Source organism: Natrix helvetica (assembly GCF_964273705.1).
Source record: "Natrix helvetica genome assembly, chromosome: 1".
Classification (NCBI taxonomy): Eukaryota; Metazoa; Chordata; class Lepidosauria; order Squamata; family Natricidae; genus Natrix; species Natrix helvetica.
Window position 1 is genome coordinate 241,127,270 of NC_138548.1, and position 17,171 is coordinate 241,144,440.

At 43.5% G+C, this 17,171-nt stretch overlaps 1 protein-coding gene across 4 annotated transcripts in view; it reads right to left on the bottom strand.

The window, feature by feature from the left end:
• Positions 1-14,015: 14,015 nt before the first annotated feature.
• The window catches only part of SLC26A11 (solute carrier family 26 member 11), a 28,031-nt gene continuing 24,875 nt past the window's right edge, over positions 14,016-17,171 (bottom strand). For 3 of the 4 annotated variants that reach the window (XM_081935745.1, XM_081935748.1, XM_081935746.1), the window contains 2 exons: positions 15,408-15,480; positions 14,016-14,339 (listed from right to left, as the gene is read on the bottom strand). In XM_081935745.1, the coding sequence (XP_081791871.1) occupies positions 14,251-14,339; positions 15,408-15,480 (162 nt within the window). In that variant the 3' untranslated portion in view covers positions 14,016-14,250. The remainder of the gene's footprint in view (positions 14,340-15,407; positions 15,481-17,171) is intronic. The other variant, XM_081935747.1, reaches the window with a different exon arrangement.

A 17,171-nucleotide genomic window follows, 5' to 3' on the forward strand; every position in this document is an offset into this window, starting at 1 on the left:
TGGCTAGGGGGGCGTTCCACCAGGTTCGCCTGATGCGCCAATTGCGCCCCCTACTAGAGCGGGACGCCCTTGGCACAGTCACTTATGCCCTAGTGACTTCCCGCCTTGATTACTGCAATGCTCTCTACATGGGGCTCCCCTTGAGATGCACCCAAAGACTACAGCTGGTCCAAAATGCAGCCGCGCGGACAATAATGGGGAGTACAAGGTACTCCCATGTAACACCGCTCCTGCGCGAGCTGCACTGGCTGCCTGTGGCTTTTCGGGTGCGTTTCAAGGTGTTGATTGTCATCTTTAAAGCGCTCCATGGCTCAGGACCTAGTTATGTGCGGGATCGCATCCTACCCCACACATCCCTGCGACCAATCCGCTCTCACAGAGAGGGACTCCTCCGGGTACCATCAGCTAAGCAATGCGGGCGGGCGGTGCCCAGGAGTAGGGCCTTCTCTGTGATGGGCCCAACCCTCTGGAATGACCTCCCCCCCGATATTAGAACTACTGTTGATCTCTGCTCCTTCCGAAAGAAACTCAAGACCCACTTGTTCAAATTAGCTGGCCTGGCCCAATTGTAATTGTATTCAGAAATATAGTATAATCTAATCCTGACCTTCCTGGATGGCATTTAAAATTTTTAAATTCTGGAGTTTTTAAATTGGTTTTAATTGGAACTATTTTAACTATCGTTAGTTTGGTTATTGTGCAGACTGTGTGTTTAAGTGGTTTGTCTGGTTTTGTGTTTTGCTTTGTTGTCTATTGTATATTTATTGTCTGTACACCGCCCCGAGTCCCTTCGGGGAGAGGGGGCGGTTTATAAATTTAATAAACTAAACTAAACTAAACTAAACTTGTTATTACTCCCAGCATTCTAACTTTGCAAGTACAGTTAACCACTCACAGTGGTTTATGTATTTCTTCATTCCTATCTCACTTCAGGAAAGTGGAATGCAAGCAGTGGTCATATCCAACTGGTCAGTTTTTTTGTAACAATGTTCATGATATATTGCAAAAAGAACAGACATAAAAATATTTCAAAATCATTGTGCCCATTCAAGTAATCAGTTGTAACAAGTTGAAATTGTACATCAGGTAACAAAAACCAAAAATAAAGCAATAAATCGTGTATATAGCCTTGTAAAAATGCCAGTGTATCTGTGGTCATTATGTTATATTCATCCCTGATGGGATTAGCACTGATGACAATAATACATAGGTGTTATTTTTCTTTTCAAAACAAGTGAGATACAAGACCTACTTGAAGAAATAATGAAACTATAAGGTTGCATAGTGTGGAATGAAGCATGTTGCAGTTATCAGAATTTAAACTAGAATAGGATTTAAATAGAAAAATAGAATTTAAATAGAAAAATAGAATTTAAGACAGAAATTCTATTGTAGGAAGTTATCACCTAGCCCTCTCCCAGAAAAATGAAATATCCTAGGAAATATTGATAAGGCAGAATATTATGTTTTCCTGGATGTGAAAAAGGGAGAAACATATTTTAAAAACTAAGTAAATTCCTGCAGCTTCCTGCCATCCTCACTTTATCAATGGGCCATTAAGAAGGCCAAGCTAGTCCACTTTACATAATAAAGAGTTCTCCCCTTCAGCTCCAGGGGGGATGGGAATGAAGGCATGATAATATAAGCCTTTATTCAACTGACCACATGGCATCTGAACTCAATCAAACCTGGATTCAAAACTCAGCCTAGAGGGTTGCCCCTGCATGGGCCCATGTGAGTCTGACACCCAATCAGAATACATTTCTTACACAGGAAAAGGAAACAGAAAGGTGGGACTGAACAGGTTATAAAAAGCCTAGCAAGCCCCTCCATCTCCCCTTCTCTTCTTCTCCACCAACATTGAAGCATGTGATCACCTTTTCTGTTCAGGGCTCAAGCCATGCGGTCCTGTCCACCATTAAAACCATCTTTCCAAGCAGCCTCCATGTCTCCAGTGTCTTTTTCCCCACTTGGAGGCGAACCCAGAAGGACATTTCTTCCAACACTATCTTAAACATAGGAAGTCTTTAATTTGCCCTGACCCCCCTTTTAGCAGTCCTTTGAACTTCCAGAAACATACAATCCTAACACTTAGAGTCTTAGACTAATACCTCATCACTAGCTCTATCAAAGAATCCCCTCAAAATAATGGAAGACGCCAAATCCCCTCATAAAAATCCATATCTAGGGAGGACCGACCTTCCAGAATTTCACACATTCTCAAGGCAATTCACCTCAGGATTAAAGCTGAGGGCAGGAGCACCTCAATCTGCATATTTAAACCCCAAAGTCTGCTTGCCATTATATATACATATATACCTCTACTGGTAGACCACTAACGAGGTAACCTACCTTCAACCTGTTGGAAGTTATCACCCAGCCCTCTCCCAGAAAAATGAAATATCCTAGGAAATATTGAAAAGGCAGAATATTATATTTTCCTGGATGTGAAAAAGGGAGAAACACATTTTAAACACAAAGTAAATTCCTGCAGCTTCCGGCCCATTCTCCTGGCAAACATTTTATTGGGGAATTTTTAAGGGAATTTTAATATTTGTATTTTAACTAAGAATTGTACAGTATATTTTTTACCTCCTCCCTCTACGTCCACGTCTATGTCTATGTCTATGTTCATGTCTATGTATTTGTATATGGTTTTAACATGACTGTACACCGCCCCGAGTCCTGCCTAGGAAAGGGTGCCGTCTAGAAATAAAAGTTGTTGTTGTTGTTGTTGTTGTTGTTATTATTATTATTATTATTATTATTAGTCAATGGGCCATTAAGAAGGCCAAGCTAGTCCACTTTACATAATAAAGAGTTCTCCCCTTCAGCTCCAGGGGGGATGGGAATGAAGGCATGATAATATAAGCCTTTATTCAACTGACCACATGGCATCTGAACTCAATCAAACCTGGATTCAAAACTCAGCCTAGAGGGTTGCCCCTGCATGGGCCCATGTGAGTCTGACACCCAATCAGAATACATTTCTTACACAGGAAAAGGAAACAGAAAGGTGGGACTGAACAGGTTATAAAAAGCCTAGCAAGCCCCTCCAGCTCCCCTTCTCTTCTTCTCCACCAACATTGAAGCATGTGATCACCTTTTCTGTTCAGGACTCAAGCCATGTGGTCCTGTCCACCATTAAAACCATCTTTCCAAGCAGCCTCCATGTCTCCAGTGTCTTTTTCCCCACTTGGAGGCGAACCCAGAAGGACATTTCTTCCAACAAACCTTTGTAAGTGGTTGAATGAACAAACTTCATTTCTAGCACCTATCCATTTGTGTTTATTGCATATTATATGTATATTTGTGACCCACTTCAGAAAATCAGACCAAGTAAATTCTTCTAGCACAGCCTATTTAGAAATATATCCCTTTTGTTTTCATTTCCCCATTTTCTGCTGTCTCAGCAATTCAACAGTACTTGTTGCTGCAAAATGATGCTCAGATATAAATGGCTTATCGTCACAGGCCCAGAGAATCTGAAAAAAACATTACCCAAACTGCATATGCATTTGTAGAATCTCCAGGCATTTCCTAATGGAAAAGGTAAAGAGATGCATGCAGTTGTCTTGCTGAGACTTCAGTTTCTCTCTGATGATGAACTACTGAGCCTTTTCCAGATTACAGCTCTATGTACAGCTTTCCCATGAATTCATTTCTCTCCTTGCAAGAACTGGAGTCTAGTTTTACCCCCACTAACTATGGCTAGAGGCTACCAGCTTATGTCTCAAGCAAAAAGCTGTGGTAGGAGAAGTCACAGTTTGAAAGAAGAAACAGGAAGGAAGGATAAGAAAAGGAAGGTGACGCTGAACACAGGGGCAGTACAAAAAGCACTGCCCTGTCTACTTTAAACCAGTCACTTCTTGTAGGAAGTTAAAACCCACCTTTCTCCTAGAAAAATGAAATATCCTGGGAAATATTGAAAAAGGCAGAATATTATATTTCCCTGATAAGAAATGGAGAAACATGTTTTTAGGCAGGAAACAGACTCACTCTTAATAACCCCCACCTTTGTCAATGGGCCATTAAAGGTCTGAGCCAGTCTATTCTACATAACAAAGATCTACCTTCTTCAGGCAGACCCATCTGCAACAGAAACTCACCACATGGCATCTAGGAACTCAACCAAGTATGGGACTCAAAAGACAGACAGCCTATAAAGTTAGCTAAGACCCTCCCCCCTTGAAGTCTGACAACCAATCTGGATGCATTTCTTGCACAGGAACCGGAAGCTTTGGGATGGGGCCAAACAGAGGGTATAAAAAACTCAGGGACTCTCAGTAAGACTCTCTCTTTTCTTCTTTTTCTTCACTCAACATCTTCGAAGCATGTAATCCCCTTTTTGCCTAGGACTTCAAGCCATGCGGTCCTGTCCACCATTAAAACCATCTTTCCAAACAGCCTCCATGTTTCCAGTGTCTTTTTCCAGACTTGGAACTGAACCCACAAGGACATTTCTTCCAACAATGTGGCATCCCAGATAGGACTCCAAGCTAACCTAACCAATGGACCTTGCCCAAGTAAGCTTCCCTTGTTAGCAGCAGACCCGTTGAGTCTGTTGGTATGTTTTTCTTGGACCTTGGCCATTTGGAATAGGGTTTTAAAGGGGTTTTGAGATTTGAGCTCAAAGGCTGCTTGGAAAGAGGGTGAGTGCCTCTAAATTTTAATTTTAAAGCATGGAAAAGCATGGGAAATGTTTCTATGCCTGTTGTGTTTGTGTGTGTGTGTGTGTGTGGTTTCACCCTTGGACAGCAGCTGGATTTTATTTCTCTGTTTGGTCTCTAGCCGCCCCCCAACCTGCTATTAGTTTGAAAGAGCAATGACCAGCAGGTTTGAGGAAGCAAGGGGGGCCCATCAGAATGTGGGATCTTCTGTATATAAGAGGGAAAGCCAAGCAGGCTATGATTGAAGGATGGGAAAGGAAATTTTGTTGTTGTTGTTGTTTTTTTTTGTCCTGTGAAAATCAAAAAAGCAAACTCCAGGATTTTTAGGTCGTTAAGCAAGACATGAACTTGTAGGAGATGCTCCTACTCATCTGCGTTGGGGGCAGCAGGTCCTCTCAGATTCTCGTTTTTTAGAGGGGTCTGAAACCTGGAAGCAGAGTTCCCTAAAAGAAGAGGTATGCATACTTCAGGTTGGGAGCCAAAGTCCTGTCCAGACCTTTTTGTCTGAAAACTGATGTGGTACTAACCCGGCTGAACTGAAGTGTTAAACCCCACATCGGAGAGGGAAAAACATGGGACGTGACAGCTCAAAGAAGGTTAAAAAAAACCCTTTAGGAGATTTGCTTGAGGCTTAGGACGAGAGGGAGATACCTATTCTAGCAGGTATGAATAAGAAGAAAGCAAGAAGAATATGTAAAAAATGGGCTTTGCTGAGGGATGACACAGGAAAACCAATTTGGCCAAATAAAGGTATTTAAAAGAAAAGGGAAAATGTTGGGGGTTTTGTTTGTCTCTTTCTCTGTCTTCTATGCAACCACTGGTATGTTTGTTAAGATTTGTGCCTTCCCTAATTTAACTGAGATTTATGGCAGGAATGACTAGTGTGTGTGTAAACCTCAGTTCTGTTATCCCCTCTTTGTCCTTGTTTGTGTGTGTGTGTCTAAGTATTTGTGTGCCCTCGAGGTAATTGCAGCTGTCAAGTGTCTCTGATCCCTTAAAATTTTAAATATTCAGAAATGAGTTGAAAGCACTGAAAAGAAAAGAAAATGTATTCGGCCAGTTTGGTCTGGCCAACTAGATGGGGTGAAGAACAGAGTTCAACTTTCTTCTCTGTACTTTTTTTAAAAGCCCAAATTTGTGAGGAAATGTTTTAAGTTCATTTACAAAAAAAAAAATCATTCCTGCATTTACTGTGTGTTTAAATAATTTTACCTGTTCATCTCTTTCCTAAAGCAGTGAACCCAGCTCCCTTTGTCTCATCCCCATAGTGTTACCAGTTTATCTGTTTAACTGCAATACTGATGTGTTGTTTCTTTTCAAACTCTGCCTGCAAGCTATCTACTCCCCACTCCCCCATTTCTAATCCTCCAACAATGCCTTTCCTGGTAAAATTACCGGCAAAGGGGGGAGGGGACCTTTTTCTCATGTCTTTCAGCCCTGCACAGATAACTCCAACCTGTGAAAGCAGAGCACATGGATCCAGGTGCTGCCTCCAGAGGAAACACCATACATTGAGCAAGACATTGGGTTCAGATCCAGCCTCCACTAGAAAGTCATCACAGCAACCAGAGCGGAGCAGACCTTGCAAAGCCTGACTGGCAAGCCTTAACAACAAGCATGCCACTTGGCAGACATGAAAAAAAGGACCCTGAGATGGAGAAGTAAAGACTAAAAGACTCTTTTCAATCCCCAGAAGACAGCTGTAAAGACTATGGGGGAGGGTGGAAATGGATTGTAAGGTTTTCTTTTTTTTGTTTCATTCACAGAAATTCATTGTAAGGTTTTCTTTCTTGTCTCATCTATATTGTAAACGCGGAGCCATTTCTGGGGGTACGTGAGGCATTGCCCTGTCAACTCCTGTGCGCATGTGCGTGCTGGCCAGCTAATTTTCGGCCTTGATTTTCAACAATTTTTTTGCTCTCCAGAGCTTCCCTGAAAACTCCAGAGGGCAAAAAACGGCCCAACGTGCAAACCGGAAGTTTGGGAACGGACTTCCAGTTTGTGCGTTGGGCTGTTTTTCACTGTCCGGAGGCTTCAGGGAAGCCTCCTGAAGCCTCTAGTCTAGAGGGTGAAAAGCTGCCCAATGCGCAAACTGGAAGTTCGGAGAACGGACTTCCAATTTGCATGTTGTGCCGTTTTTCACCCTCCCCAGGCTCCTAGAAAGCCTCTGGAGCCTGGGGAGGGTGAAAAACAGACCCACCAGAAGTCAGAAAATGGACTGTTTCTGGTCTCCGGGGAGCCTCCGGGGGGGAGGCCATTTTCGCCCTCCCCAGGCTTCAAGAAAGCTGTGTGCGCATGTGCGGGGCAGCAGTAATGCATGCATGTGTAGGGGACATGGCACGGGGGGCATTAAATTATGGGGGTGGGCATGTGAGTGCGCGAGATAACGCACAGGCACGTTGTTTCGGCACCCAAGGTGAAAAAGGTTTGCCATCACTGTCCTAGGTTGATTTGTGCTCTGTGGCCTACTAAGGCCCAAGCAGTCACTCCCTGATAATTCCAAGGGGGAGGGGCATCCCCCTCAGGCAATTCCCCCCCTTGAAAGAGCTAGGAGAAAAGATCTCCAAAACCCAAGCCATGACTGTGTCTCACAAATGATTCTGCCCAGTAAAGCAAAATATGTTGCACTGGTGGTCTCATGAGTAGGAGTTCCAGGGCTCACTGTGTTTTAAAAATACTAAGTAGCCTGAATTGCACACTGGTTAACCTCAATTTGGACTCATAATGGTTCAAGAGCCATCTCTTGGAAATGGGCAGCCTGTAGTTATTTAAAGGCAAAACCATGGCTGTGAAAAATTTTGGGGCTTGTGCTTGCTTGAAATCTGTCTGCAAGCTGGCAGAAAGTGACATCTGACATCTGAAATTAATTGGCATAGAAAATTGGATACTGTAAAAAATTTTTCCAGAAGTTTTGTCCTGGCTGCTAGACCTTCATGGTTGAAAGCTTTCCTTTTGGGAGCCACTGAAGGAATCCTCCTCCTGCTGCCTCTGCATCAAAAAAATTAAAAGCACTCATCGAGTTCTCCCTGATCTGCTCAATTTTTAATCTTTTCCAAGAACATGTGTGTCCCACGCTCATGTTTTTTGGGGAAAAAAGAGGGATTGTACAACTACTCTCAGTGTACATAAAGAAAAATGCATTCATCAAGAATCGTAAGCAGCTTTACTGATTCGCTTAACCATGGCAAAAAAAAGTTGTAAAAGTAGGTGTGACTCACTGAACAATCACCTGGCTTAACAGCAGAAATTGTGGTGACAAGTCAAAGACCACATTAAGCATTAAATGTGCTGATTGAAGTCGCTCCAAAGAATAGTGAGAGACCTCACTCCACAAAGCGATGCACTTATATACATCTCATGAAGGAGGCAGAAACTAATTCATAAGCAATGCATGGCATAAACATACATATTCATAGGTAATGATTTTTAGGTTTATAGGCAATAAGAGCTTATGTTATTTCCTGCTGCTTGCTTATTCTCAGAAACCTAGAGGGAGCAATGAAGCAAAAAAATAAGAGCAGAGAGGAACAAAGCATTAAAGGGTGTGTGTGCGTGCGTGTGTGTGTAAATCACCCCCCCCCAATAAATCAAGAGGAGGAGGCAGTTTAAGAATGCCTGATGCCAAAAAGAAAACATCTCCCGTTACAAACCTTTGGGATGGCTCTAAGGTAACATGGCCTTTTATCTCTCTATATCAACTTGATTTAACTGGTCTCATTCATCTAAGGCCTGAGTTTTCCCACAACAATAGTATGGGTGTTAGGTGCATGGTGTCAACTTTAGTGAAATGCAGCTACAGCCGTTTCTATCAGGGGGTGAAATAATAGATGGACTTCTAACTTGGAGGAGATAAAAGCAAGGAAATCAGCTTTACAAAAATGTAACATGCTAATCTTGGTATCACTTTCATTTCTGGTTGATGACTTGTTTCCTTCTTTCCTGATTCACTGATTGAGGACACGAAGAAAGAAGAGTTCAGTTTACTGGATGTGATGAGGGAATAAATGGGGAACTCATCAAATTTGCAGATGACACCAAGCTGGCAGGAATAGCCAACACTCCAGAAGATAGGCTTAAGATACAGAAGGATCTTGATAAACTTGAACATTGGGCACTATCTAATAAAATGAAATTCAATGGTGAAAAGAGTAAGGTTCTACATTTAGGCAAGAAAAACGAAATGCACAGGTACAGTATAGGTGGTACCTTGCTCAACAGTAGTAATTGTGAAAGGGATCTTGGAGTCCTAGTGGAGAACCATTTAAATATGAGCCAGCAGTGTGCAGCAGCTGCCAAAAAAGCCAACACAGTTCTAGGCTGCATAAACAGAGGGATAGATCACGTTAAGTGTTAATACCACTTTATAATGCCTTGGTAAGGCCACACTTGGAATACTGCATTCAGTTTTGGTCGCCACGATGTAGAAAGGATGTGGAGACTCTAGAAAGAGTGCAGAGAAGAGCAACAAAGATGATTAGGGGACTGGAGACTAAAACATGAAGAATGGTTGCAGGAACTGGGTAAGTCTAGTTCAGTGGTGGGCAACCATTTTTTTCAACTGAGCCAAATCTCGCCAAAACCACGATTGAAATTTATTTTGAGAGCCACATTTTTAAAACCGAAAATACATAGGATGGTACACTGTTTTTAGTTTCAATAAACTCTGGCATTTGAAGCACGCAAGTCTTAAAGCTGTCAAGTTACAAGATCCTTGCACCCCTAACCCTTTAGAAAAAAAAACCCCGGGGTCTTCAAACCTGACAGCTTGAAGACTTGTGGACTTCAACTCCCAGAATTCTGAGAATTGAAGTCCACCAAGGGCATCAATCATATTAGCCCAGGGATCTGCAAAATTGACTCTTAAGACTGGTGGACTTCAACTCCCAGAATTCTGAGAATTGAAGTCCACCAAGGGCATCAATCATATTAGCCCAGGGATCTGCAAAATTGGCTCTTAAGACTGGTGGACTTCAACTCCCAGAATTCTGAGAATTGAAGTCCACCAGTCTTAAAACAGCCAACTTTGCAGACCCCTGTGTTAGCCCAAAGCCTGGTGCTGGGCCTTGCTCCCCCATTGGTGGAGCCCCAAGAAGCGAAGAGGGAGAAAAAGAGATGGAGGCCAAGGAGCTTCCCCCCCCCCAGCAAAAAATCTAACCGGGGAGCCGGGCAGTAGCAAATTAGCCAATCATGCGAGGAAAGCGAGGTCTGACCGGGTGGGCAGCGAAACTCCAGGGCTCTCTGTTCTAATTCCCCGTGAAAACTGTTGCCTCTGAAGCGTTTGCTCTACTGTTTGAACCTTTAAGCGTCCCTTTCCTTTTTCTTTTCAACCCACAATGATTAGGGAGGATCCTGAAGTCGGGCGGGGACGAGAAGCGAGGAGGCAGAAAAAGAAACTGCTTCTCGTCCCCGCCCGACTTCAGGATCCTCCCTAATCATTGTGGGTTGAAAAGAAAAAGGAAAGGGACGCTTAAAGGTTCAAACAGTAGAGCAAACGCTTCAGAGGCAACAGTTTTCACGGGGAATTAGAACAGAGAGCCCTGGAGTTTCGCTGCCCACCCGGTCAGACCTCGCTTTCCTCGCATGATTGGCTAATTTGCTACTGCCCGGCTCCCCGGTTAGATTTTTGCTGGGAGGGGGCGGGGGGGGGGAAGCTCCTTAGCCTGCGTTTCTTTTTCTGCCTCCTCGCTTCTCGTCCCCGCCCGACTTCAGGATCCTCCCTAATCATTGTGGGTCGAAAAGAAAAAAGGGAAAGGGGCGCTTGTTTTGAAGTGCCCGAGAGGAGGGAGGGGAGCGGGCGCTTCAAAACAAGCGCCCCTTTCCCTTTTTTCTTTTCGATCCACAATGATTAGGGAGGATAATAATCCGGCACACAGAAGAGCCGCATTAAAATGTGTAAAGAGCCGCTTGTGGCTCGCGAGCCGCGGCTTGCCGACCACTGGTCTAGTTTAATAGAAAGAAGGACTAGGGGAGACATGATAGCAGTGTTCCAATATCTCAGGGGTTGCCACAAAGAAGAGGGAGTCAAACTATTCCCCAAGGCACCTCAGTGTAGAACAGCGGTTCTCAAATAGTGGGGCGCGCCCCCCTGGGGGGGCGCGAGGCTCCATAAAGGGGGGCGCGAAGGCTCCCTTTCCATCTGGGTGCAACGGCAGCGAAGGCGTGGGCGAGGCATAATATATCCCGCCTGGAAGTGGCAGCACTTCGGATTGTGGATTTTCATTGGAGCCGCGGGCTGGAGCTGTGCAAGAAGCCTGCTCAGGCGGGGGTGGGAGGGAGGGAAGCATGGGACCGCCCGTCTTCGCCACCACCTCTCCTTTGCCCCTGGTACCGGGATGCCGCCAAGGGCCTGGCAGAATATATCCCGGCTGGAAGAAGCAGGACAACAGCTGCCGCTACCAGGGGCGAAGGGGTGGCGATGGCGAGGACAGGCTGTCCCAGGCTCCCCCCCCCAGCCCAAGCAGACTTTTTGCACAGCTCCAGCCCGCGGCTCTGATGAGTCTCTGAGCAGTCCCCAGCGCTGCCACTTCAAGCCGGGATATATTCTGCCATGCCCTCGGCGGCGTCTTTATGCAGGTAGCTCGCCTCCCCGCCAGCAGCTCCACCGCCAGCATTCCGTCTGGAAGCGGAAGCGCAACAGCCGCTGTTGGGGAAGGGACAAAGGGGCGGCGGTCGCCCGATCTTGCCACCGCCACCCCTTCGCCCCTGGTAACGGCGACTGTTGTGCTGCTGCTTCCAGCTGGGATGCTGGAGGAGCTGCTGGCAGGGAGGGAGGGAAGAAGGGGAGGAGGGAGTAAGGATAGACAAGCAAGAGGGAAAGAGGAAAGAAAGCAGGAGGGCAGAAGGGAGGTGGAAAGAAGGAAAGAAAAGCAGACACGCCGGAGGGAAAGAGGAAAGAAGGCAAGCAGGCAGGAAGGAAGCAGAAGGAAGGAGGGAAGAATGGAACTGGAAGGGAGGCAGGGAAGGAGGGAGGGAGAAAGGAAGTATAGGAGGATAGGGAAAGAGGAAAGAAGGCAGGCAGGCAGGGGGAAAGAGGAAGGAGGGAACTGGAAGGGAGGCAGGAAGGAAGGGAGGGTGGAAGGAAGGATAGACAAGTAAGAGGGAAAGAGGAAAGAAAGCATGTGACTACGGTGGGAGATGAGGAAAGACTGGTGTGCTATGTTATGCAGAGGTGTACTTATAACAATTTTATAGACAAATGATACTATTTACAGTCGCGCGGGGGGGCGCAAAATGTTTTCTTCTTCCTAGAGGGGGCATGACAGAAAATAATTGAGAAGCACTGGTGTAGAACAAGAAGCAATGGATGGAAACTAATCAAGGAGAGAAGCAATTTAGAACTGAGGAGAAATTTCCTGACAGTTTAAACAATTAATCAGTAGAACAGCTTGCCTCCAGAAGTTCTGAATGCCCCAACACTGGAAGTGTTTAAGAAGATATTGGATAGCCATTTGTCTGATCTGCAAATCAAAAAACTATTTTTATCCTCATTGTCTTCTTGGATGTATACCATCCTTACAATATCCACTGCAGTAATTGTACAAAAACATGTAAAGATCTAACCAATGATAATATTGTTCAGAGGTTGCTACAAAAAACATTCAACATACATTTATGTTCACATAAATATTTTGTTCACAGAAATAAGCTCCTGAACATGACATAAACGGTTTTACACAATTTTTCTAACTATTCTCTGTTGCATGTTAGACTGTTCTTAGGATCATTCAAAGCGAATTAGAGCTCTACATGGAAAAAAAGATGCCAGATGTTCAAACTGACTTTAGAAAAAACAAGGAACACAATACATTATTGACAATGCTTACGAGATAATTGAGTAAGGCAAAAAGAAGTCAGTATATGCTTCATTGACTCTAGAAAGGCCTTTGAGTGTGTCAACCATGTTAAGTTGTGAAATGTCCTTAGGAAAAGGGAATCTCAGAACACCTCATTGTCCTCATATTAAATCTGTAACAGAAGTCACAGGCAAGGTGAAACATTGTGAACCAGGTTGGTTCCAGTTCAGCAAACTGAGATACTACTACTTTTTTATTCAACCTATATGCTGATTATATATCTATTATCTATAGGGGTAAGCTGGGCTGCTAGATGAGGATGGCTTTAAAGTTGGGGGAACAAACATCAGTGATCTGTGGTATGCTGGTGATACTATCCTGATAGCAAAAAAATACAAGTGATCTGCAAGCTATAGTAATGAAAATCAAGGAGCGCAGTGAAGAAAAATGGGGACAATTAAATATAAAGAAAAGCTAATGACAACAGATACAATAACCAATCTTAGGACTGACAGTGCTGAAATAGTGGATAGTGTCTGCCTTTTAACAATATCAACAGTAAACGAACCAGTAGTCAAGAAATAAGTCTCATACCAACAGGATGGTAGTTAAGGCCTTGGAAAAAATGCTTAAATGCCATGTCATGTCTATATCTGAACTGTACAAGTCTTTAGTTTCCATGTGATACTCTACGGATATGAAGGTTGGACTTTAAAGAAGCAAAATAGAACATTTATGCTTTTGATGCTTAAAAAGACTTCTAAGAATACCATGGATGGCTAGTCAAGAAAACAAATATTAATCCAGGGTTCTCACTCAATGTACAAATGATCAGAGTCAACAGATAGTATTTTGGATAGATTTATGCCAAGTCTCCTTTCTTGGATACTGATGTGCAGAATGATCTCTTCCTATCTATTGAAAAGTTCATGATGCTTGGGGGGGGGGGGGATGACAACAAAGAAAAGGAGGACAAATAACAGCAAGGTGAGTGAATGAACTCGATTATAGCAGCAATGAATGCACCATTGGGAGACAATAAAAGGCCAGGTTGAAGGCAAATCTTCTTGGATAAAGCTTGTCTGCATGGATACCAAGAATCAACACTTACTTTATGATACTTAATCAATGTCTTGCTGGTGTATGAAGGTTCTTGACAACTGAACAGCCAGATAAATAACCAGGACACATCAGAATGCCACAAGTGGATATAGCGACTATACAAAAAAATGGGATGGCAAGTGGCAAAGTGGTTCAAATATATCAGACACCTAGATCTGTACATGGGCAAGTAACCTGGCTTAATAAAAACTTCATAAAAGAAAGGCATCTAACATTTCCGTTTTTACTGAAATGAATATTAGAGATTACAGCATATAGCTGGAAACCATGTGCCATAGACAGTGCAATTCTGAAGAATAGTGTTCCATTAATAATATCATTAATTTCAGAAATGTTAAAAGCACCCATGTGATAAGTTACAGTCATAGAAGTATTTAATCCACACTGATTTCACAAGTTTTTCCTAGATCCCTGAAATGATTTTCAACTCTTTATTTGAATCTTTATTTGTTCAGTTGAAGTTCCTCATTTTTCCTATTTAAAAAATTCCAAAGTGCCCATGAATTCTGAATCCTGACTTGAGATGTGTATTAATGCCCGTAAATCATAGAGTGGCTGCAGACTCTGCTAAGGGTCTATTAAACCATTCTATGGAACCAAAGCTTCATCCTCCAGTCTGAGGTTCTCCTACTGGACAGACACAGTCATAATTGAGCTCACTTCCTTCACTGGATGATCCCAGTTGTAGTTAGTACGCTGCTGTTGTCACTCAGCATGTCTTCAGTGGCAACGTACAACTCTCCAAGACTTCTTTCTACAACAGAAAATATACATTATGCTATGAATCTGATACACTGTAATTTCCATAACTTAACTCTTGCTTGTTTTAGACAATCTAAGGATTAAAAGCCAAAAGAACACGTAAATAATATATAAAAATAGAATTCATTTGTACCGTGTTTATAAGAGATCTGTTATGTCCAAGCCACATGCACAAAAATTAAAATCAGATGACTTAAAAACCATTAAATCAACCGATAATATAGGACATTTAATCAAGCTTCTTGTTGCTTTTGGATCTGAATTATCTTAAGTGTAAGTAAGAAATTCCTCAAAACGCGGAGTTCCCTGCTGGGATCATCACATTTATCTCTTAATTGCCTCTGTTAATTCAAACATTGTTATCCTTTCATTTAATGTAGATCTTATTTCTTCTCCTATAAGAAAATACTTCTATTCTGATCTTCCTTTATCTTAAGAACTGCAGGAGCAAGGAAAAAATAATGCTGGACTCTGGCATAGCAAGTTATTTAAGAGGCTCTAGGTAGCTGAATCACTCCTGCCCAGCAAGAAAGCAGTAAACTGGCCCCAACTAACAATCTGCTTATAATTTACTTCTGGTTGCATTCTGCTCCCCTCATGTTTCTTTTTGTTCTGTTCCATTGTTGAGGCTGAGGGTTAGACTACACCTCACAGTATGCATCTTCTTCCGAGAGTTTATATAGATAGTCTTCAATTTAACAACTACCCTGTTTAGCACTCATTCAAAATTAGGACCATACTGAAAAAGTAACTTTCAACCCATCCTAGTCATCACAAATGCTATTTGCATACTTTCCAGCCAGCTTCCGACAAGCTGAGTCAATGGAGAAGCTGCGGTAAAATTGTAAGTTGCCATCACCTGATGTCTTGCTCAACAACTACAAGGCTTAATCACAGAATTGTTGGTCCCAACTGTAGTTGTTAAACAAGGACTATCTATACTGCCTTTTCAATTGGTAAGAGTACAGTTTGGGAAATAATTTTTTTTTCTGAAAATGAGAATGTCAGATTATATGGCAAAGGACCACAATCCTGAATACTCAATATCTAAAGAAACTACCTGCATCATTTAGGGTGGAAAAATTACGGAAGCCCTTCAAGTCAGCAGCCTGGAAGATTTCAAGCACGTGAGCCTGTGGGCATGAAGGACAATGGGAGAATTATTATCAGCTGTTGTTTTTTCGTAAGAGCTTTTCGAAGTGGGAGGGAGGAAGGGTGGATGGGTTCAAGGGCAAAACAGATCCCTTGCTTATCTAAATTTTCAAGTTGCACCCTTTGTTTCTCTGGCTAAAAGAGAGGATTAGACAAATTTCTGGGTCAAAGGAAATAATACAGTGCTAGTTAACTCAGTGGGCTGAGTTACAAAACAGCTTATATAACTTGAACATGCAGACTATATTCTAGAGAGACACTGAGAATTTTGTTTCAGAAACTTCACTGTTGGTGTATGTTTATGAATATATGTGGCTATTCTATATCAGACTATATAGGAAACAACACTACAACTAAATCCGTCATTCCGCTGTGTAGATACATTACGGTTGCACATATCAATATTCCTAGCCAGCAGGATGTCACTTAGTAAAAGCTAGAGGGGATGCTAATTGAGAGCACAAGCAGTCCTCGATTTACAACAATTCATTTAGTGACTGTTGGAAGTTACAACAGCACTGGAAAAAGAGTTATGACCATTTTTCACACTTAAGAAAAAAGGCAGCATCCCCATGTTCACATGCTCAAAATTCAGATGCTTGGCAACTGACTCATATTTATTACAGATGCAGTGTCCTAGGGTCATATGATGCGACCATCTGACAAGCAAAATCAAGAGGGAAGCTAAATTCACTTAACATCTGTGTTAATAAGTTATTAACTGTAGTGATTCACTTAACTGTGGCAAGGAAGGTTGTAAAATATTTCATTTAGCAACAGAAATTTGGGGCTCAATTGTGGTTGTAAGTCAAGGACTATCTGTATTCATTCTCCTTATCCCCAAGGGTTAAAATCTTCTACATGAAAACTATATACTTTGTCCAGTGGTGGGTTTCTACCGGATCGCACCAGATTGCGCGATCCGGTTGAAGAATGAACCCGGAAGTAATTTCCTGCCCCGCCCCCTTGGCGTTTTTTGCATCGGGGCTGACTCCCCGCTGCCACTGCTGTTCCTTGTCTTCTGGCCGCGGCCCCACGCTGTGGAAAACATAGGCGCAATTACAGCCCGGAGCAGGAGCAAAGCCCCTTTCCCAACTGGCCTTTCTTCCCTCAGAACGCTTCGGAGGGAAGCATCTGCAAAAGCCCGGGTGAGTGACAACAAGTTCCCGCCGTTACGAAGTCTCGGAGGCTGTAATTTTCTGAGCTGTGCGCGCGCGCCTGTTTTCCACGGCGTGGAACAGCAGCGAGGCTCTGCGAGGCGAGCGATGATTGCGGAGGCCGTCAACGGTCCCCCCTCGCGTTCCTCGTCTTCCCGGATGGCATTTGGAGTGATTGCCGGCCACACAAACCTCGCTGCTGCTCCACGCCGTGGAAAACAGGCGCCCGCGCACAGCTCAGAAAATTACAGCCTCGGAGACTTCGTAACGGTGGGAACTTGTTGTCACTTGGCCGGGCTTATGCAGAAGCTTCCCTCCGAAGCCCTCCAAGCGAGGAAAGGCCAGTTGGAAAAGGGGCTTTGCTCCTGCTCCGGGCTGGAGGCTTCCCTCCGAAGTCTTGGGATGTTCTGAGGAGCCCCCCAAGGAAAAACGCCGCTGCCAGGTAGTTAAAAGTACCTCTCTGATTCTGTCAGACTCTGTCAGTCTCTCTCTGATTCCCTCTCTCACTCCCTCTC